Source organism: Balaenoptera acutorostrata, chromosome 7 (genome assembly GCF_949987535.1).
Source record: "Balaenoptera acutorostrata chromosome 7, mBalAcu1.1, whole genome shotgun sequence".
Lineage (NCBI taxonomy): Eukaryota > Metazoa > Chordata > Mammalia > Artiodactyla > Balaenopteridae > Balaenoptera > Balaenoptera acutorostrata.
Window position 1 is genome coordinate 73623299 of NC_080070.1, and position 24229 is coordinate 73647527.

Consider the following 24229-nt stretch of genomic DNA (forward strand, 5'->3'; position numbering starts at 1 on the left):
CAGAAAACCAAAACAGAAAACAGAAGCAATCTTGTAACAAATTCAATAAAGACTTTAAAAATGGTCCACATCAAAAAAAATTTTTTTTTAAAGTTAAGTAACGTCAAAAGATTGGAAGTCCCAGTGCTGCTGAAGCCTCAACTGGAAAATAGGAGAGTAGGAGGGTAGGATATTTGACATTGAGATTTTGGCAGAGGTGTCGTTATTTATTGGTAATGGCAAGGTCTAGGAGTATGGCTGTAAACAGAAGACAGATTTATGGAAGGCAAGGAGTCAGAGAACTAAGAAATGATATTGAATAGATTTTCTGTGTGGTTATTGAAATCGCTAAGAAATTAACTGAGTGATGGAGACAAAGGCAGAAATTCCAAAGGCAAAATATTCAAGGAATGGATACAGATATAAGTACACAGATTTGAGTGACATTTAAAATCAAAATCAACAGGAATTGGTCATGAATTAAAATGAGATAGAAGAACAATAGGGAGAGGGAGCCATTAAGGATAACTCACTGGTCCCTGACTTGAGCTACTGGATGAATCATGGTATCATTGGTAAGTTAGGGAAGGCTGCGAGAAGATCAGGAGTTTGATCTTGGATATTCTGAATTTGAAGTGACCTTGGGATATCCCAGCAAAGATATCAAGGAAGTGGGCTGGTATTTTGGTGCTCAGAGCAGGGTTCATCCTGGAAATAAAAATCTGTGAAGTATCTGATGATGGGTGGTAATTGAATTCCGTGAGAGTTGTGCCATTGCCTACGAAGTGAGTATAGAAAGAGGAGAGGAGAAGCCTAAGACTGGGCCTTGAGTAACTTCAGTATTTAATGAGCAGATTGAGGAGTATGAGCCTTAAAGGAGACTGATTAGGAAGTTGAAAGAGAGATAAAGAAACCAGGAGAGTATGAAGTCACAGAAGCCAAGGGAAGAGAATCTTTTAAAAAGGAAGGTGTAGCCAGTAGTGTTGAAAGCTAATGAGACCAAGTAGCCTGAGAGCATAAAAATCTCATTAGATTTAATGACATGGAGGCTATTGGTGACCTTAGTAAAAGCTTCATTAATGGACTAATGGAGGTGGAAGGTAAGTTAGAGATAGGTGACTGAGGCAGAGGTGAGGAAAAGCCAAAAAGAGAAAGCAGGATAGACCATGTTTTCAAGATTTTTAAAGGCGAAGAAAAGACATGTGGCAGTTAGAAGGGTCAATCAAAGTAAGGATGGAGATGTATATATGTATATGTATAGTGTGGGTGTGTGTATTTGTATTGTCTTAGTTAACATATATATAATTTTATTTTCAAGATGGCAGGAACTTGAGCCTATTTAAATCTTGATGAAATGTATATAATTGGGAATTTTAATATAAATTTAATATGTTAGTGAGGAAAACATAAATGATAGTGGAAAAGTAGGAGGGGATGGTATCCTAACTGCAGGTGATAGATTCTAGGAGGACTAACAACTTCTCTAGTGCAAAAGGAGGGAAAGAGAGATGGACTACCCCAGGACTCAGTCATCTTGTGTTCTATCTTCTTCTGGGTGATCTAATCCTTTTTTACAAGAAAGTGTTGTGGAGGGTTGGTGCTGTGGGTTTCATGGTCTCAAAGCAGCCATGAGAAAGGAGAACACAAGCTCCGTCTTCTGCTGCAGGCAGGTTGGTGAGATGTGAGAGAGGAAATAGCTACCACCTGAGCATATTATGGGAGAAGCAGCCTTGCCAGGTTTCAACTAAGGAGAGGCAGGGGCCCCTCAGAAAAGACTTGGAAAATGTAGGGGAGTTTGCCATTCCTGAGAACACAGTGGAAAGTTTGGGTGGATCATGATAACTAAGAAAATATTTGTTATTGGCAAGAAGATAATTTTCGATCTAAAATCAAGTAGTTGAGCAAAATGGTAGCGGTAACGAAGAAAACTGTAAAGTGAAAGGCAGACCTTTTTGTTCAAGGAATTTGGCCGTAAGAGAAAAGAAGAAGATGGAATTAAATTCTATTTGGCTTTTTGTCTTCTATAATCTAGCTAGTTACCTGTGCGATTTCACTTCCATTTTGTTCCTTAACATGAACTCTATTCAGGTTCATTTTCTGTACATAATACTTTCTAAAATCCTTTTTCTCTGAGCCATGTTTATGCTTTTCCCCCTGCCCAGAATACCATTTAAGTCATTTTTCACCTTTATGAACACAACTCTTCTTGTAAGACCCTTTAAAATTTACCTCTCAAACTTTCTCTTTGTTTTATAGTATTTTTTCACTCTGAAATAATTGACGTTTGTTGTAAAACCATTTGGAAAATACTTGAAATTATAAATTAAATATAATCCACATAATACTGTCGCTCAGATATATCATGCTGTATGTATTATTTTTAACACCAGTACTTGTAAATTGCTAAGTCTTTTCCACTAAATATTTATAACAAAATTTTAATGGCTCTCTAATATTCTGTGGTATAGATGTAGCATATTTCATTTAACCATTCTCCTAATATTAACCAACTTAGATAATTCCCATTTTTCCTATTGTAAATAAAACATTATCTTTTACATAAATACTTGTCTACACAATTAAAACACCTTTAGAGCAAAAATCCTTTAAGTAGATTACTAGTTCAAAGGGTAAATGTTTTATAAAGGCTCTAAATGTATAGAGGTAGATTATTTTCCAGAAAGACTATAATAAATTATCCTCCTGCAGACATCATTTATCAGTATATGGGCACCCCTCCATTGTCAGCATGGAGTATTTTTAAAAGTTTTAATTTCCTAAGTGGAAAAATGGCTTCCCATTGGGATTTTCATCTGCTTGTATTTGATTACTAATTAAGGTGAATATTTTTTCTTATATTTATTGATTACTGGATGTTTTCTTCTTTGTATTGTCTAGTCATGCCCTTTAACACACAAAACATAGTATTTTTAATTGAATTATAAAAGATCATTAGTATTGCTAATCTAATTGTAAAATTTTGTTACATGCTAATTATCTTGCCTTGTATTATACTGGTTGTTATTTTCACCCTAACTACTGTTTTCGCAGTAAAATACATCACACATATCTAATCTTTACAGAATTCTCCATTCTCGGAAGTCATGTAGCACTCTAGAGTTTCACTCCACAATCTTAAAATTGCACTCTCTACTGTCTTGTGTTGTTCATTAATAGTTTCTTTTGTATTAATCTTTTATAGCCACAGAGATAGTAACTTGCTTAAGAACAAGAATAGGGAATATGTTTATCATTATTCCTAGATTTGTAATTGGTATTGTGTTATTGACTTCTAATTTGCTTCTGGGATTATCATTATGTATAGACCCATCAAAATATATAGCAAATTAACTCATTGTGTGTTAATTACCATTATGTTCTAGAAAAATTTATGTACATTTACAGCCGTTGGGAATAGGTTATTTTTCTTGAGACTATCTTTATGCTTGTAGTAAGATTTGGGAAAAAATATCCCTGGGGTATATTAAAATTATTTCAAAAGTTTTAGGATTGTATATTAAAGAAACATTCTGTCGTGAGCATGTTACTTGTATCATAGTTAAGTGAAAGGTGGTGTGAGCCATCTGATAAATGATTTCTTTTTTCACGTCAAGCAGCCCAGCTTTTCTGAGCATGCTGGCTTTGCAAGGATTTATAGTTCCCTGCCTTCATGCTGGAGTTACTTCAGCTTTCCGTGATGCATTCCAACTAATCTGGAGGTTAAGGCATTCCTTGATCATGGATAGATCTGATTGCTACTCAGCCCTGGAATTCTTTATAAAATTCCAGAACGTGGGCTAGAAATTGACTTAGGGAATCCAATAAAGTTGCAAGTCTTGGCAGTCATCCAAGCTAAATTTATAGACTGGAAGAAATATGGGCTTTCCATTGTTCTCTTTTTCACCTTTCTGGGGTTTCTTTTGTGTGTATGTGAGTGTGTGAGTGTAAATTTATCATTTTGCTGACGTTGGAGTGGAAATAATCATTGAGGAAATCCAGCTAAAGAATTTTCACTTTGGATCCTCCATGGTCTTTCCGAACTTTGACCCAAACCTGCACCAAGAGTGAATTTGTTCTCCCTCTCTAGGATGCTGGTGTCATAAAATAAGAAGTTGTTCTTGAAAATGAATCATGCTAGTATAACAGCTGATGTACACATTTGCCAGCTAGGTACAACTCCCAAATCCCCGTTCTTCCCCTGGCTCTGTGGGAGCCTTCTTTTTGAGACATGATCTGAGAAAATGTGATCATACGTATTGTTTCTGTTCATTCTGTGAAATGGTAACGGGGGCAAGAAAACAAGCTCTGAAGCTTCTTACAGATTTCAGTCTTTTTGTGTGTGCCTGATGCTCTGTCGTACGTGGAGATCCAAGCAATCCTCTCCTATCTGATCAATGAAAATCTGTCTTGTTCTTACAGAATGGATTTGCTGTTGTGAGGCCCCCAGGCCATCACGCTGAAGAATCCACAGCCATGTAAGTACCAGGGACTGTTGCCCATCTCCAAGCGCCACGGTTCCTGGCGGTCACCTGCCCCGTGCATGTCTCTGAAGCCTCTAATTGTTAGCAGATGGACTGAGAAATCTTGCGAGGTACTCCCAGAAGCAGATTTATGGCTTCAGAGATCATATAGCATTTTAAAAAATGCTCTGAACATTATTTATAATGGTTTTCCTGGCTGATTTGCTTTCTTATTTCTCTGTTCTTCTCTATTCCGCAGGGGGTTCTGCTTTTTTAATTCAGTTGCAATTACCGCCAAATACTTGAGAGACCAACTAAATATAAGCAAGATATTGATTGTAGATCTGGTATGTATTCCTGGCCAGAGCTGCATTTTCAGTGACTCTAGATAAAAGGGAGTGAATTTGTATTTCTCTGTTAGGTTGCCTTGCTTTTCGCACTTGCAAACAACTGAAGGGTGTGTTTCCTTTGAATGTGGAAACTCATTAAATTCAGGATTGCAGTTCTGAAACCATAAACATTCACGTTTCACTTTCATGGTGTTAACTGCAATTTAATGAGAAGAAGGCGCAGATCAGGGCAACTTTTATGATGCTTAAATGAATTGATACTTCCACAGTTAAAATAACCCAACAGAACCTGAATTTACTTTTCCCTGCAGAATATAGACTTTAAATAGTCAGAAGTGCTGGAAAGAATGCTGTTGCTTTGGTAACCAATTGGCCACTTCCCCTGGTTAGCAATCATGTTGCTTGTTGTGCAACAGTGGTATTATTAAAACAAGTCAGCATGTCATTTTTTTCTGAAAAGATCTCAGATCATGTATGCCAGTTTGGGATGACTCCCGGCAGGAACCCTGAGTGATTAAAAGTCAGAGGCATTAGATTAGTCTTGCATTTTAACATGATGCATTCTTACACAATAGAGTTATAATTTGTTTAACAAATGGTTTGTTTAAATGCAGATGACACTTGGCAGGTTGTCTATAGTATATTTGTGAATAATGAGCTGGAGATCTGCCCCATACAAAAGGACCAACCCAGGAAAGGGCGAAAGAGAGCTGACTGGTGATTTATGAGCCCCGTTTTCGGTTTGCCTCCAGTTCACGAGGAGGTGTAATAGGTTGCCTGACAAAGCATAGACAGGAAATGAACCCTGGCATCCAAAGCTAACCTGCTACATCTGCACTTAATTAATTTTTGCAGGTGATAAAAGATTTAAAGGCAAAATATGTTAAAAGTTTTTTTTGAAGTGCAAGGCTTAATAGTCTAAATCTTGTTCATATCTGCACTCATAATTAAATCTTATTGGGAAGTCGTGGCCTCCCTGTCCCGCCCTCCGATTCAGTTAAGCAGGCACACCAAAGGGTTGAGAGAGCACAAACCAAGCCATGTGAAGAAATACTTAGTCAAGTTAAAATGAAGATAAAAGGAATGAAAGACTGATAACCATTTGTACTGTTTGGTAGGAATGGTTATTTTCCACATCCTGCAGTGTAGCCTTTCTGCAAGTTCTTTGGTGCTGAGAGTATTGAAACCCAACTTCCCATGTATTTTCCAAACATGCTTAAATTTCAGTATAGGTCATAGTTCAACATTAAAGAAATGTGTTGAAGGCCTAGATATACTACAGCAACAAGGTCTTAAAATTTTACAAAAATGAGGACATCAGTACCTATTTTCCCATGTATGTACAAAATGACGTTTTAAATAATTAATAATCATTGGCTTGCATGATTTATAAGATGGTAAATTTAAAAAATAATTTAGTATGTTCCTAGAACTCTTAAGTTTTGCTCGAAAGATAAGCGAAAAACCTGAAGAAAGGGTAGCAGATGAAGACCAAGGATTGTGGGAAAATTTTTCTATGCTTTCTAAATTTGTCACAATTATTCAGGAAGGAGATTGTTAAGCTGTCACCCTATCCTTAAGAATTTTTTAGTATTACTTTCTGAGGAATCTCCTCTTCTATGAAGATAAAAACTGTTAAGAGGCTCTTTGAAAGCACATTTGTGACATCCAAACTCTAAAGCAGTGAATTGTACAAGAGACTTGAAGGCTAAAATGCCTGGCTTGTGATAGATGAATATTTTGTACCTCAGAGGATTTGTGTGTAAGGTTTTGTTTTTGTACATGAATGTAAGAATAAAAGATTGTTGGATGTAATTTGATATGATTTATAAATTAAGTTGCTTGGTAGCTATAAGGAGTGTCCTGTAAGCTTACTGGCCTTTATTATGAATTTGCTCCATTATCCCACGTAAAGGATACTGATTTCCCAACAGGCTATAGTAAAAGAGAAGTTTTTGTTTTATATTCTCTAAACATATGAAGTTCTCTCCAAAGGGTTGCCTCTGAGATCACCACCAGCCCGCATATTCTTACTTTCAAGTCTTCCAAATTCTGCAGCTGCAGGGATACTTTGAGGAAATTCCCCTGTTTCTTCCAGCTGCCGAGAAGGAAGTTTTAAAGTGCCACGTGGCGCTGAGACATCCGTTCTCCCTGGCTGACAGGTCTGTTCTGCAAGTTAGCAGAGGAAAAGTGAAGGTTCTTCAGTGGCAAAAGAACTTCATTCCTGCATATACAAAGTCACTAACTTTAGCTAAATGGTATGAACCAGCTCCATCAATTCCTGGGCCAACAGAAGGCAGAGCTACTCCATTGTTTCAGCAGCTAGATTCCACATTTTTTAGATGCCTAGTAACAGAGAGCTCTAATTCAGCCCCTATTTGAGGCCACAGCCAAATATCAGAGGCGTTGAGTATTGTAGGCAGGAATGATTCTAGTTGATCTGTGGAGCTTATTCATTCCAGTTCTCCTTCTGGGGAAGAGTCCAAAGATATGCAGATTGGTGAGGAGAGAGAGCAGGTGCACTTGCTTTTCAGCTTGCAAGAGACTGGCCGTTGTGTTCAGGGCGTGAACCTGTCCTAGAAGTAGGATTTGCCTGAATGACTCAGGTAGCTTTTATGTAATGTGACTTTCAGTTGAAAATAATATGTTTTAGGGTATTTTCATTAAAAAAAAAAAAAAGACACTTCAAATGTCCATAGATTTTAGGCAATTCCATTTTTGGTCAAGCATCAAACTTGACCAGAGGATTGTCGCAAGTGCCAGTACTAAATAATTATAAGTGATAACGTTAGTTGATAGAATATATAATTTATTCAGAGCTATTTTAACATTGTAGTGAAAACATGTTGGCTCTAAATCCTTGTATAGAATAAATTTTCACAGTATATCTTTAACCAGTAAAATAGCGAAATGATTTTTCAGTATTTCCCAGCAAATCTTAGATACAAGATCTATTTTGAGGCTGTTCATGATTTGGTTCATTTCCTTACTATAGTAAGTCCTCATAATCACCAATAATTGTCTTATATTGATCTAGTATATATTTGTTGCTATGGAGAAAAAAATCCTCAGATCATATCTGACCAGTAAGTAGTTTGTATTTATATTTTCAGAGAAACTGGAAAAATACTCTCAAGATTATAAGTTGTTGCCCAAAACAAAAGGCACATTTGGACTTACCTTTGTCTCTAAATGCTTTGTGAATATAAATATGGAATCAAGAATTATCCAAGTATTTTTAGAATGGGTTTGTGAAGTTTAATGAATAATGTCTGTCGAAACCTTATTGTGCTATGGGCAAGAGTATATTTCTTATTCTGAAATTTATGTAACAATAAGCACCCAACACATTTTTGAAGAACATATTATTTTATATCTAAGACAAATTATTTCTTATTTGACCTTCTCAGATAAACCTTTACAACATCAAGGCAATATTTTTCTGGTTTTCAAACTGTGGATGTATCTAGGCCCAGAGCAAAATTTTTCTTACAACGCTGACTAAAAATTCTATCCTGTAGTAGAAATGCAAACATTCTATCATTGTTATTTTTCAAAATATTTTGTTTGTCCATCCTCTAGGTATCCAGTAGCAAATTCAAGACATTGTGGGTTAAGTTGTATCATTTTTGTTCTCATAAAGGAAAAGTTTTGCTATTTCCTCCTTCCTTTCCTTTGAACATTCAGAAATCCAGGAATTAATATATATATTTTTCAGTAAGCTATTTTTTTTCCTGATGTGTGTATGCCTTTAGTCAGGACAAGTTTCTGGAAAGATGCCTTTCTTTCCAAATATGTTATGATTCCTTAATTGATTTTGGAAATGTGTACTATGTAAAAGGGGGGAGGATTAGTGTATGTCTACACTGTGGATAGCAAACTCACTGCAGGCTTTTAGAACCTACCAAAAGGAGGTTTTGGTGGTGTCTACTGAGGGAGTTCTGGGCTGGAGGTTGAAGTGGAGACAAGTTATATAAACCTCAATAAGGAGCAATAATGACCACCAGTCTCACTTCATAGGTTTGCTAAGAAGATCAAAGAGATAATGAATGTAAGTGTAAGTTAACAGCATAATGGTTATGAGTTTGGCCTTTGGAGTGAGAAGTGGATTCAAGACCCTGTCTTGAAAAATAACTGAAGCTCTCCAAGTCTCATTCTACTTACCTTTTAAATCAGCGATAATATCATATACCTCATATAAATGTTAAATAACCTATGCAAGATATTTAATATGGTACCTGACTCAAAAATTGTAGGAATCATTATTGAAAATAGTGTGATTCTTACTGATATAAAATAAAGTATAATGTAAGTAAGTAGTTACAAGTGACCAATACTTTTTTATAACAGAACCTGAAACTATAAATGTTACACATCTAGCAGTAATATTATATTAAATACAAATATATAGGTTTTTCACTTTTATGAGTCATTTATTTTATCTTGTTCAGAAGCTATTAGGAACCATATTAACTGAGACTCTTAACACTTGGGGTCTTTTAGTAAGGACGTTTTTAAAAATGCTATTGGTTTTATTTTTCCTATATCTTTTATCAATTCCGGCATGTTTATATCATAAAACAATTAGAAAAAAAGAACTATTAAGTTTTGAATCATTATCAAATACAAATGTCCTAAGAATTTTTTTTCTTTAATTTTAATGAAACAGGCCCTTTTTTTTTCCTGTGGTAAGGCGGAGTGGTGTGGAGAAAGAAAATATAGGAAGAAGGAGGCTGGGAAGAGAGCCATAATATAATATTAAAATTAGGCAAATTGGACAAGATTGCATAAAGGCTCATGCCATCTTTCTGCTTTCACCCAAATGATTTAATAGCTAATGAGCTCACGCTCCTGTGTCTTTGACTCTTGCCTTCACGATTTTACCAAAATAAAGTATGAAGTCCTTTTTGCATCTGGCATCTCTTTTGAAGTCATTCTAACTGCTGAGGGACTGCTAACTGAATTGAACGCTTCAAGAAAGCCAATTTACTCAGCTGGTTGCAAAGCCTTTGACCTTAATGGTGGGACTTGGCAAATCAATGCGTACACGTATGTTTAGTGTTCTGTCAAGAATTGCGAAAATGCTCTGTAAGCCATAGATCCTTCTGCAAAATACTAGTTTGTAGTTTAAACATTAGTCTTTCTTCAGAGGCCAATGAGGCTAGTTAATTAAGCCTAAGGGGTTATGAACTGTTGGCAGTTAATAAGTCATAAAATTCCTCCATAAAACAGGATGCGAGATTCCATCACTGAAGCAAAGAGTACAAAGGGCCGGTGTATAAATATCTAATTGTACCAAAGGACTGGGCTTTCTCAATGACTGCTCATCTGGAGTCTCCAGGGCATGTTTGCTGTGGTTTCCTGATTTTTAGAAGCCAGTTTAAAAAATGAGTGCATTAAAGGGTAATTTGCCTGAAAGTTCAGGAAGTAAAGGGGGTGGTGTGGAAGCAAGCTGAACAGGAGAAAGAAAGAGGGACATACAAGACAGAAAATGAGAAGGAGGGTGGGGTAGAAAGACAGGGAACTAGAAATTAGAAAAGTTGTCTCCACACAGAGTGAGACGCAACTGTATTTGTCATCTGTTTTTTTTTTTTTTTTTTCCCTGTAGGATGTTCACCATGGAAATGGTACACAGCAGGCCTTTTATGCTGACCCCAGCATCCTGTATATTTCACTCCATCGCTATGATGAAGGGAACTTTTTCCCTGGCAGTGGAGCCCCAAATGAGGTTCGGTTTATTTCTTTAGAGCCCCACTTTTATTTGTATCTTTCAGGTAATTGCATTGCATGATTACCCCTAATTTTCTTGTCCTTTGCTGGTGTTTTAAATTACACGAGATTACTGAATTGTCCCACGGGACCAAGAACCAGTGCAGAACAAGTGCATAACCCAGAGCACTGGTTGTCAAGCAAAGTTGGGCTGATTTGACATGTTGTTTGATGTTTATTTCAAGAGCTCACATGTGTTTGTTTTCCTCTCTTCTTGCTTCTTCCCTGTGCTCTTCTCTACCCACTGTGGTGTGGTTTTTCTCTTCCTAGGTTGGAACAGGCCTTGGAGAAGGATACAATATAAATATTGCCTGGACAGGTGGCCTTGATCCCCCCATGGGAGATACTGAGTACCTTGAAGCGTTCAGGTTGGTACTTCTTTCTCTGAAAGTGGAAAATTAGAAAACAAATGAAACAACACCAAATGTAAAAGAGAAACGTAAATTTCTAACTAAGGTAAAGTAGCTAAAGGAGTCATTCTATTAAAGCTCCAAAAAATGTTTGGTTTGAGGGACCTGAATATTGCTACAAAGCCACTTAAGGAGTATGTGTACCAAAAAAAGGTACATCAAGACCTAGTTGTAGTTATATAGGTATGTTCGCCAATGGCCAGGCATGTTCCCCTCCTTCTGCAAAAAAAAAAAAAGGGGAAAAAAAGGTTTTATTATTAAGTATTCTGGAAAATTCTCCCTATTATGACATATGATGTGATTTATAATGGACATTAGCGTATTAACCGCTCTGGGAATTCCTTCACTACCTATTTAACTTTTTTGAACAGACATTTCGCAAACTTCACTGGACTAAAGAATTTTTTGCACATATTTTTACATTTAGCACCACTTGGCATTCTTAGTTCCAAGGAACATTGGCCTAGGCAATCTCATTTCATGGTTAAGTAAATGGCTTTTCCCTCTTGTAATATGTGTATTTTCCCTCTCACATTAAAACACCAACTGATTAATTGGTTGTTGCCAGTTTCTTTAGAAAATGTAGGCAGTAATTAAAGTGTATATTAATATATACGCATTGCTACTTTTTTTCTCAAGAGCTTTAAAAATTAGTTGAAACAAGAAATACAATAAATTAAAAGTTTTTGTTTTGGATATAGTTTTTTAAGGCATTTATTCTCTGGAATTAAAATTTTGTTCATTGTTTGGAAAGGTCTCTGTTTTAAGGGAAATAGCAGATTATGTCAATATGTGCCTCACTTGCAAAATTTTAGGAGATTTTAACCTATTGGTACTGCGTGAATTTTGGATGTTTTGTTTATTTGAAGCAAAAGCAAACAACTGCATGATAAGAAATTTTTGAAGCATTCTTTTCTTTGGCTAATTTACCAATTGTAAATTCCCAAGGGAAGAATCCTGTCGACAACGCATCTGAAATACATAAGAAAATTTTTTAATCAGTAAAGTTTTGATGGGTTTCTGTTGTCCTTTGTATCATTCATACTTAAATTTCTCCTTTGGGAGTCATTTCTCATTTGAAAACAGGCCCAGGAAAAATGATAGAAAATTGCTATTTTTAAGAATTTACATTAAAATAAATATATTGTCTTGATATTTGAGAAAAATTCTCATATTTCAGATTTGTACTTTGAAAACAATGTACATGTTCTATAAATAGTACATGTATCTTTACTATTTATAGAAAAAAATAGGTGAAATAAGTTTATTTATTTTGACTTGGGTTGTCTATGAAGCTATCTTGCGTTAATTAGCAGTAAAAGTAAACAATTATATTAAGAAACTATAGGGGTTTCAATATTATGAATTATTTTTAACAAAACATTATTAATATTTTTAAGGAACTCTAATGGGATAATAGATTTTTATATTATCTCACATATGAATTTATTTGTCTGTTTACCAAGTTGACCTAGTAACTTACATGGTAACACACATTAAGTTCTCAACTTTACTATAGCATATGATCATAGTCATTGGTCTGCAACATAGAATTACTAGTTTTTTATTATCATAATACTATCTGTGTTACTGTAGCTTTACATAAGAATGCATTATGCATTCACAGCGGGGAAGGATAATTAATATTTTGTATCTATTTGTTTTCTCATGACAAAGTTAATGGTAGATGAGATTTTTTTAAAAGAACCCCTTTGAACACAACAATTTCATTAAATAATGTGAAAACAGATATTAAGTGTACATTATTGATTTTTTACTGAAATGGGAAGTGAATCAAGTGCTCCTTGAACGTCCCCAAGAATGGCAGCTTCTCTTTGCCTGGAATGTGGACCCTTTATTTTAGAAAACTTTTTTAAACTTCCCAGTGCGGTCACCATATCCAGACTTAATTAGAGGAGAAGCAGCATTATTTAGCTAGGCTGCAGAAATGTAAAATTGTGACTTTTAATGTTCACAGTTATTTAAGACCCAGATTTAAACTATAATAATTCTGTCAGTTTTTAACTGTACTATACCATGTCTGCTTGCTGCTCAATGTGTATAACTAGAAGTACTTGTAAACTTTTGAAGGAGGAATCAAGAAAAGTAAGTCCTTCATTCAAAAAATATTCATTGAACACTTAGTATATGCCAGGAACGATGGCGAGCACTTGGAATTTAGAGCCAGTTTGCTCTCAGGGAACATAATAGAAGTGATACTTATTGTTCTAGTGAACAGATGTCCTTAGACATAGGATAAAATGATGAATTCTTCCTGAAGGGTTTCGGGAAAGGCTTCATCAAGTATCGTTCAACCTGTGCCTTCAAAGATGAGTGGGAGTTTTCAAGGGGTAAAAGAATTGGAGTAGGGGGATTCATACTAGGCAGAGGGAATAGACTGTGAAAAGCTTGGAGCCGTAAAATGATCTTGCTCTGTGGGCTCAAGAGCATGAGGGTGGGATTGCATGGCAGGTATACAGATCATACTTCATAAAGTCTTTTGCAGGCAAAGAATGCCCATCTAAATATATAAATTTCTTTCTAATTTTGGGCTCTAGTGCGATAGACTCCCAAATAATTTTTAATGTAGTATTATTTTATAAGCATGTCCTTCTTAATATAATCCTTTTTCTAAGTATTGAAACTAAAGCTCTTTCTGGCATCTGTGCGTGGGTGCGGAATACAGAGGTTGGGAGAAGAGTAAATGGTACCTTCTCTTTTTTCTTAATTTTTAATTGTTTCTGGACTATGATAAGTATCTTTGTAAGGAAAGCCTCTCTGAAACTCCATTTGTAATAGGTTGTAAGATGGCTGCTAATTTAAAATCTGCATGTATATCGCCTTTGTGGTCTCTATTATGTGTTTTTCTCTGTGGCAAAAAAAATTGCAGGCAAACCAAACATTTTCGTGTTTGCTGTAAGTTTTAAAGATAGTTTTAAAAATACAATAGAATATCTAAATTAGTTCAGATAATTCGTTGTTTCTTCCTTGTAGTTATCATTCATCTCTGCAATAACTGAAGGTTATGATTCAGATTTTTCTCAAGAGTTCTAAAACTCTTCAAATAATTTTAAATATCTTCTATGTTCACCTAAAATGTATTTCTTAGGTTATCATTTTATTAAATAATTATGGGTATTTGTATTAAGGTCTTACCTGCCAGGTTCTAGATTATAAATTTCATAGACATCATGGCTATTTCTTAAGTGGTTTGTATAAGCCACAGAACTACTATATGGAAGGGCCATGGTGTGGCTCTAAAAATCTATGCTCTTTCTATACCACCACACTGCTACTCTCTTCTACTGTTCATGACTTAAAAGACTAAGGTGTGATAAAGCATAGTGAACTTATACGGAAACATAAGGCCTTCTACCCCAAACCTAAATCACAAATGGCTAGTCCACAGCATGGCAGAGAAGAGCTATTAAGTAATACTGGCTGAATGAATCAACTAATAAATAAATAAATCAGAGAAGAAAGGGGGAGTAATACACTACAGTAGAAGCATTGGAAACCCCTGAGGGACCTGCATGAATCCTATCTCTCGGTCCCTCAAGGAGCATGCTTCACAAAGAACTCTGGACACCCATTCATTTGCTTATAACAGTTTCAAATGTCTTCTCTTCATTCAACAAATGTGCTAAATGCCTGCTTAGCAGCTTCTGTTCCAGTCACTTCAAAATATTGCTCCAATGGTTCTGTCTTATCCATAATCCCTAGATGAGCGCTGGACACATTTTTTTCTAAAGATTAATTCTTTAAGAGTTCTATAGATGTTAAAGTGGTTATTTATATAAGAGAATTTATTTTTTGTACAATATTATATGTTACAGGTGTACAGTATAGTGATTCACAATTTTTAAAGGTTATACTCTATTTATAGTTATTATAAAATGTTGGCTATATTCCCTATGTTATACAATACATCATTGTAGCTTATTTTGTACATAATAGTCTGTACCTCTTAATCCCCTACCTCTAAATTGCCCCCCTTCCCTCTCTCCACTGGTAAGTACTAGTTTGTTCTCTATATCTGTGAGTCTGCTTCTTTTTTGTTCTATTCACTAGTTTGTTGTATTTTTTTAGCTTTTTCATGTAAGTGATATCATACAATATTTGTCTTTCTCTGTCTGTCTTATTTCACCTAGCATAATGCCCTCCAAGTCCATCCATGTTGCTGCAAATGACAAAACTTTATTCTTTTCTATGGCTCAGTAGTATTCCATTGTGTGCATACACACACATACACACACCCTACATCTTCTTTATCCATTCATCTGTTGATGGACCCTTAGGTTGCTTCCGTATCTTGGCAGCTGTAAATAATGCTGCTGTGAACATTGGGGTGCCTGTATCTTTTCGAATTAGTGTTTTTGGTTTTTTTTGGATGTGTACCCAAGAGTGAAATTGCTGTGTCATATGGTAGTTCTATTTTTAATTTTTTGAGAAACCTTCATGCTGTTTTCCACATTGGGTGCACTAATTTACATTCCCACCAACAGTGTGTGCGGGTCCCCTTTTCTCCACATCCTTGCCGACATTTGTTATTTGTGTTCTTTCTGATGATAGCCATTCTGACCGGCGTGAGGTGATATCTCATTGTGGTTTTCATTTGTATTTCTCTGATGATTAGCGATGTTGAGCATCTTTGCATGTGTTTGTTGGCCATCTGCATGTCCTCTTTGGAAAAACGTCTATTCAGTTCTGTCCATTTTTTAATCAGGTTATTTGGTTTTCTGATGTTGAGTTGTATGAACTATTTATATATGTTGGATATTAACTCCTTATTGGTCATATCATTTGCAAATATTTTCTCCCATTCAGTTAGTTGTCTTTTCATTTTGTCAATGGTTTCCTTTGCTTTGCAAAAGTTTTTATGTTTAATTAGGTCCCTTTTGTTTATTTTTGCTTTTATTTCCTTTGCTTTAGGAGACAGATCCAAAAAACTATATTGCTATGATTTCTGTCAAAGCGTATTCTGCCTATGTTTTCCTCTAAGAGTTTGATGGTGTCTGGCCTCACATTTAGGTCTTTAATCCATTTTGAGTTTATTTTTGTGTATGGTGTTAGGGAGTATTCTAATTTCATTCTTTTACATGTAGCTGTCCAGTTTTCCCAGCACCACTTATTGAAGAGACTGTCTTTTCTCCATTGTATATTCTTGCTTCCTTTGCCATAGGTTAATTGACCGTAAGTGTTTGGGTTTATTTCTGAGCTCTCTATTCTGTTCCATTTATCTATGTATCTGTTTTTGTGCCAGTGCCATAATGTTTTGATTACTGTAGCTTTTATAATAGTCTGAAGTCAAGGAGAGTGATTCCTCAAGCTCTGTTCTTCTTTCTCAAGATTTTTTAGGCTGTTCAGCCTCTTTTGGGTTTCCATACAAATTTTGAGATTATTTTTTCTAGTTCTGTGAAACATGCCATTGGTATTTTGATAGGCATTGCACTGAATCTATAGATTACGTTGGGTAGTATGGTAATTTTAACAGTATTAGTAGTTTGTTCATAGTGGGCAAGATAATATGTATCTCATGCTTCTAATTGAATCTAATGAGGAAAACATCTCCACGTGTTTAAAAAAAAGAGTAGCAATTTCCAATGTAGAAATAAAATATTAGTAGTCCCTCATATTATGCATATTTTATTGGATAGAAAAATAAATGAATGAATGAGTGAATGAATGACGATCTCTGTGGATTTTTAATTTCAAAAAATAGGTATGAGCCCTTTACATTTGGAAGGTATTGATGAAATAATAAATGACTCATTTGACACACACTGAAAACAAGCTAAGAGAGTGGCTTAGAGCTGTTGATCTCGGTTCCTTAGATGCAAACAAGTTGTGATTTTTAAAAAATTACTGCTCTCCAGGCCAACGTGTTTATAGTCTGTAGCTACCATAATTAATATTTGTTCATGGTAAGGATTTCCAAATACAAAGGGTCTGTAAATATCAGGTCTTCGGGCATGTTCACCTCTGGGGGAAAACTCCTAAACAGAATGCTTCTGTTTCACCAAGGTTGTCAGTATGACAACTGAAAAAGAGGGATTGAGCGAGTTATCTAATCTAGAAGATAAATATCTAGTCAAAATATATGTTGTTATTTCTATTGTAAACTAGTTGTTTTTTCTTTTCATTGACTTATGAAGTATCTCTTTAATCAAAATGTTTTTGTACTTGCAAATGTAGCCTTTGCTAAAATACTTTGACCATATAACCAATAGAATGTTTAAAAATTAGCATATTTGTTATGAAGTCAAAGCAGCTGAATCAGTTGGACATATACAAAGAGCCCAAACAGCCTATATCTCTTTCCGTTGTCTTTGGTTTATACCTGTTTGCTTTAATGATATAAGCAAATTTAAAATCCATTGATACAAAACTGTGACTGAAAACTTGACTAGATAACATCTATTCTCAGTTCATCTGTCACACTGTCAATTGTATTGTAGATACAGCATCTTTAAAATAGAGCTTCCTATGATTTCTCCTGTTTGCGGCAAAAATAGAAACATATACATTTAACTTGAGAGCAGAGAATAGAGCCCTTAATTGTCATATTCATAGAGCAGCTAGCTATTCCTCAGACAACTAGTCAGTAATGGTTAGCTTGGAGTTTTCTTAGAGTGGTTGAATTTACCATGGAATGATAGTAGATAATTTTGGGCAGTGAACATAAATAAGTACAATATTTTATTTTCTCTTGTTTTATCAAACATATCATTGTTGTTATAACTAATTTTAGAGCACTGACTTCTAAATAGTCTTGTCATATGCAGAGACTGAAATTTAGAGGTTGCTTAATTCTGTCTGAGAAATGAGATGGGATCATAGTAAATATTTATGTTCTCTCGTTGGTAATGACAACTAAGTACATATTTTTATGGTTATTCTTATTTTTATCATATTTTAGTGAAATTTCATGGTAAGAGAATGGAAAGTAAAACTATTATAAAAATAATAACATAATATAATGATAATAATATCATAGTAATATAGAAATTCATTGAGGACTTTTGCCAGTTGCTCATTTCTTTTCATCTTTACAAGTTGTTGAATTAAGTGCTCCCAGTTTCCAGATGAGGATACCAAGCCCCCCTTGAGTTCAGTAGGTTGGTTAACCTGATGTCACATAGCTGGTTAACGGTGATCAGGGACTGGGTGGCAGTAAGTGTGAGTGTAGAGACAGTACTCCTTTGGCCCTAAGCTATAAACTATAGTTCCTCTGTCAAGAGTAGGGGTAACAAAACAATAATAAAGTGAGAAATTCTTTGCCATTGCATTTTAGTATATCCAGCATTTATCTTCGACATCTAAATTGGTAATACTATTTTAAAATTGAAAATTACTCCCTGATTCTCACTACCCTTGTATCATATAATAATTCCAAGCCACTTCTCTTTGTGCCTTTCCTCATGTGCCACACTAAGCCTATGAAATAACACCCCTATAATTTTTCTTCCTTTTGATAACGAGACTGTTTACAGTGGAAAATATATTTTTTCCTTTTTTGTTAAAAGAAATTTTTTTTTTATTATGCACACATTTAGATATTTTTGGAATGGGTATGTGATTGAACTTGAGAAAACCCAAATTAAATTTTAATAGAACATAGACTGATAAATGAATGCTTAGATCCAATTTTGAAATAAAGAATGATTTGTTGTCATCTAGAAATCATACTCAATACTGCAAAATGATTTGGGGTCTTATTGTGTCTATAAGAACTGTGGTTGATGCTTCCCAGTCTTGAAATGGATTTTCAATTGTTAATGACAACCAAATATATTATGCTCATGATAGTATGTATTTTCCCAAGGATGTTGAAGACATTTTGGGAAAGAGGGTGGAATTTCTTGAAGCAATTTGCCAATATGAAATACTGTACATATCAAATTGGCCCTACTACCATCTTTCCCAGACCATTTATCATAGCTCACAAATCAAGCCCACATTTTCTCTTTCTGCAAGACTTGGCTAATAAAGAAGATGTGGGCTTCAAATCCAAACTTGTCAATCAATCTTGGGAACAAAGCAGTAATGATTTTCACTATTGATATTTTATTTCAATGAAGAGCAATACATATGAAATTACTGCTGGAGTGATCTACAATTTTATTCATTGTGCAGATTCTGTTCTTTATATTCAGCATGTAGAGATGTTTCAAGAAGTTTTATCAGAATAGGTCAGAAGAAAAAGATCCATAGGAATAAATTTTAGAAAGCTGTCAGCTCTATCTGCTCTTTAGTTTCAGCAGTAAGTATAGTTTAAGAATAATTTTTTCTCTTTCATCTGTGCAACATATTGTACCAATTTTCATCAAAAAATTACAATTTCTATAGGTGTGTGTCTCTAGATACCCTTAGAATTTTGCTCTTTGACCCTGGGAGTAAATTGATCTTATGCACACCTGTCTTCCTTGGGAAACTTGCAAACTTCATTTTTGAGCTGAGCATCAAAGAGATATGATATTATTAGACAGTATAGAACTCAGGTAAAAAGTCCAGGAAGTATCTTGAAGTGCTTGAAGTTTTGAAATGTGAATTATATTATCTTCTGTGAAGAACTATTTAAAATAGTTCAAATGCAAGGCATAGTTTTTATTATTATTTTAAAAGGTCAGATCAACTGTAAAAATTTTAAGACAACATTTTTCCCTTCTGACTTAGAACAGTTTTAAAGCCAGAAATTTCCAGGAATTTGTGTAGCAATTATACAGTTTTCCAAATAATAAGGACTAATTAAAAGAGTACCTATGTTCTATTAACTTTTCCCTAGCACTTCTCTCTAAGAAAGAAAGCAGTTTGCGTGACTAGAAATGATTTGTTTTTATTTTCAAGATGGAACAGTGGATTACAAAACCCTTGCCTTGCACAAAATCCTCCCAACATATGTGTAATACTCAGAGATATCAGGAAATGAAAGTTTTCTACGAAATATTATTGTGAAGCTTTTTAGGCCAGAAATAGCAGATCTTTTGGACTGTCAAGCAGCTCAGATCAGTTCATCAACTTAAATCATCTCATCTAGTAGTAATGGAATTGGTGTGCAGTTAATTATGATATGACATAGCCAGAATGGAAGATAAATATAATTAATAAACTATGGAGTCTCACTTTTTTCACAGTTTTAGTGAATATTTTAAGATTATGCTTCATTTACTGGTAAGATAAAACCAAATAAAAGTCACTTATCCTGTATTTCATTAAGCAACTATTTATTAACCAAATTTCAATGCCTTTTGTTCTTCATGTGTTTTCTTGAAACTGAATAATTCCCCTCCATTTCCATGATTTCACACCTGAAGTTTACTGTAACTAAGTTTGAGATGACAAATAATGTGAAAAAAGAGACAGAAGTTTGTTTTAATATACCATAAATGTAAATTTGTAATCTTTTTTTCTGAGCTAGATAAATATAATGTTTACTAATAGAAATTTACCTATTAACTTTTCCAAGTAAAAGGGTCCACTTTGGGAAACTCGTGTTCAATAGGAAGTCTGTTCAGGTATTACTTCTGAGGTTCAGGGCTGAAGCTTACACCATTTTCTGGTAGGCAGGACTTTCAGATAGTAGTCCAGGTCTTTGCATGACATCAGGTATCTGAATGATAGATTCAGTTTTCCATATTTCATCCCAATGATTTGATGTCATGTAGATGAAACTTGTCAACATTTGTTCCCATTTATATAGACATTTAAACTCCTCTGGCAATTTTATAGAAGGGTGAGGGCTTGTCCTTGTAACTCTTATAAATCTGTCCATCTTTCTTATGGGCGCCCCAGTTCTGGGTATTTGTTGTCTAAACGTTTTCTACTCCAAAGAGCAGCCCTGTTGTTGTGAAGCCATACGGAGGTCAGCAGGCTTATAGACTGCATAACTCCTAATAGGAAAGGCTCAGCAAAGTAACATTTTTGCCATTATAATTCATATTTTGCAATTTAAAAAGTGGGTGGGAGGGGAATTCCCTGGCGGTCCAGTGGTTAGGACTCCATGCTTCCACTGCAGGGGGCTTGGGTTTGATTCCTAGTTGGGGAACTAAGATCCCACAAGCCATGCAGGGCAGCCAAAAAAAAAAGTTTTGAGAATACACAGTCTGAGCCTCAGGAGAAAAAATTAGACATTTTATCCAAAAGAAAAAAAAAGTGGGTGGGAGAAGGGGGGAGATGGATGAGTGAGTCACCTTTCAATCTCAGCAGAATTTTAAATCCATCTGCATCTCAACTTGGGCATATTTTGCATCCCCAAATAATTGCAGAAATGGCCGTCAAAAAATAGCCTCTACATATTATCTCATGTATTAAAGATATATATTGTTGTAGTTGAAAACAAAATATTGGTTCACCTAGGATGTATATTTTTTGTTGTTTCATAACTTCTTGAAATTCAAGCAATATTGGAGTTACTGAAATGGACTGAATTTCAGAAACAAATGAGCATTTTTACTCAGATAATAGTGAAAGCTAAGATGTGAAGGGGAGTTTATTTACAATCCAGATTAAGAATGGAGCTGGCACAGATTTATAATTTAAAAGTTTTATAGCCCAAAGAAAGCTTGATCTTCTGTGCTTTCAGTTTCAGAAAAAGTCTCTTAAATGTTAAAGTTGCCACATTGGGCCTCTGACTTTGCTTTGTATACCCAAGTCCTCTCCCTTGTATAAGTTTCTGATACTGTCACTTCCCTTTCATATTCCAGGGCTTCTAAATTGAAAATACATTTGCAGAAATTATTCAGTGATGCCTTTTTCTGCAATAAACATAATTTTTCCAAGTGACTCAGCAGGTGAAAAAGGCAGGGACAGAAATAATAAAATCTGGGGTGTGTCATATTTTATTGATTCAGTTTAGTTATCTGATGAAATTCTAAATTACTCAGAAGACTGAAGTCTGTCAGAAGCTTAATATTATTGCCCTTAGTTTAGTTATTTGAGGATATGACAATTGATACAAATCAAATACAGGATCCAAATGAAAAATAATAATTATGAAAGAAGGATCACTCACTTGTTAGTTTACTAGTGTCAATTTTTTGAAAGTAAACAAATTACTATTTTGTGTCTTCTAAAAAAGCAATGATATATGTCTATATAGATATATAGACATAATGTTTGACACAGTTCTCTAAACATGCTTTTGAAGAAATTAGAATGTAAAAAGATCATCCCATTGTCAGAGCTGAGCATGAAATCCTGTACCAAGTTTGAAGGCCCACTTTAAAATTTTGTTGTTTTATAATACCTTTGGAAAAGCGTATTGTTCCTTGTAAAATACCCACATATTCTCCTTTGGTATGGCTCCAGACTGTAACTGAACCACGAGGTTGCCCCCTGGTGCTGTACATATTGTTTAATTGTTTGCCTTTGGTGGATGTTTTTAATTAAAAGCCTATTCTTTAGGATAAGACCAAAGTGTCATTTTAAGAACAGCAGAAGCAGAGCTGCTCCGTCCCATAGCTCTTTTTCATAAGTGTGTTAGTGAACACTGGATGCAGCTAATGAGCCTGCCAACATTTTTTCTTGTAATACTTCAAAAAGAGCAAGAAGAACAACAAACAAAACCCCGGATTTTTATTTTCCTCCCATAAAACATGACTGCACTGGCCAGCAGAGCTGTGAGTTTGAATGGCTGTGCCCAGGGCAGTAGGGAAGAGAGGTGTTTGTCTGCTGTGTATGCTCACCCGCTGCTCTGTCTGTGTCTTGGTCCAGGAGGAGGTCTAGTCTGGCGTTACATGCACCTTGGTGCGCATGGCCAGGTCACGCCCAAGGAGCTTGGGGGGCAGGGAAGTCCATGTGTTAGGAGGGCCGTGGTGGGCTTCCTGGGGTGTTCAGCAAACCCATGTATGCTGTAGTGTACGTCGCAGCTACAAAGAAAGTTCTTAATGTCCTCCCCCTCCCCACAATCCGGTTGTAAGATAAGTATCATTCTGAAGTTCTCAGATCACTCTGAATATAAATTAGGTCTGGAAAAAGTTATTAGTCTAATGATTTTAATTCTAAATGTTCTCCCTGAATATTTTCTTCTCTGAAGTGGCATCATCATATCACTCACTGATTTCTCAGAAGTTGGCTCTGGAAAGAATTCAGTGTTCTCTAGCAGGTCCTTGCCACAAAGAGCGAGCAAGAATTCGATTAGTCTTCTTCCCAAGCTAGTCTTCCTGACTGTGACCCACCCTCAGGCAAGAAGCTTGAAGGCAATGTACCTTGATACGATTTCTAGGACTTAAATGATCTCATTAAATTCCAATGCTAGATATCATGTTGACATTTGAGGAAATATGATTATTGACAAAATGTAAGCCTGTTATACACTGTATCACTTCAAAAGGAGAAAGGCCATTAGGCCATAATTACATCAGAACGGTATACACATTTGGCTGGTTTATAAACTGTCACTTTCAGAAGTACCAAGACATATAAAAGTCTCCAAAGGTTCCATTATGACCCTATTTCCAACAGTCTTCTCTGACAAACTAAATAAATTACTGCATGTATTGGACCTTTGAGGCTTGGGGCAAAGAATGGAAAAATTATTTACAAAAGCTTGAAAATATTTAATCACTAGAGGCAGGGGGCAACGGTGTTTTAATTAGCAGGTCCTCGGGCCATTGGCTGACTGGAGGCTTTCTCAAACAACCACACAAATGCACTGAATAGCTGTTTGCCAGCCTTAGGGTCAGGTCTGAGATGAAACAGATAAGATAATTGGCTCTAATGAAATCCAGAAGGCCTTGGCTTTCTTGTTTGAGCTTGGATTTGAAAAGTGCGTGTGGAAGTGAGGCTTAATTCAAACCAGAACGGAGCTAGGCCCGCTTCTTAGTGACTTTGATATTGTTTGAAGTTCTAAAAGTGTTCGCCACACCACTAGCCTGCTGGGCTGGGCCTCCCTGGTACCCTTAATTACTAAGCTTTATTGCTGACTTTACTACACAGGAAAGGGGCCATTATATGTTCCATCAACATCAGCTCTTCTCAGATTGGAGGAAAGGGCAGGGTTAAAGGCCACTGTAGGAAGGCAAAAACTTCACTTTGAGGTAGTCAGATCATTTACCAGTGTTGGATTTCACCGTTATGCCCATACATTCCTTACAACACAGAAGCCCAATTTCCATTTTTTAAACAAGTGATTACTTTTCAAAACATTTTTGTTTGTTCCTGTTTTTTTGCAGAGAGAACATTTATTTTTAGGGGCTGAAATGATTGCACCTGATATATTGGACGGAAAAAAAAAAAAAAAAAAAGTAACACCTCCCAATTA

At 35.4% G+C, this 24229-nt stretch overlaps 1 protein-coding gene across 1 annotated transcript in view; it reads left to right on the forward strand.

Annotated features, from left to right (window-relative positions):
• HDAC9 (histone deacetylase 9) overlaps positions 1-24229 on the forward strand; it is a 572450-nt gene that overhangs the window by 360045 nt on the left and 188176 nt on the right. The window contains exons 18-21 of the mRNA XM_057549729.1: positions 4399-4454; positions 4699-4786; positions 10398-10517; positions 10829-10926. Coding sequence (XP_057405712.1) covers positions 4399-4454; positions 4699-4786; positions 10398-10517; positions 10829-10926 — 362 coding nt within the window. The remainder of the gene's footprint in view (positions 1-4398; positions 4455-4698; positions 4787-10397; positions 10518-10828; positions 10927-24229) is intronic.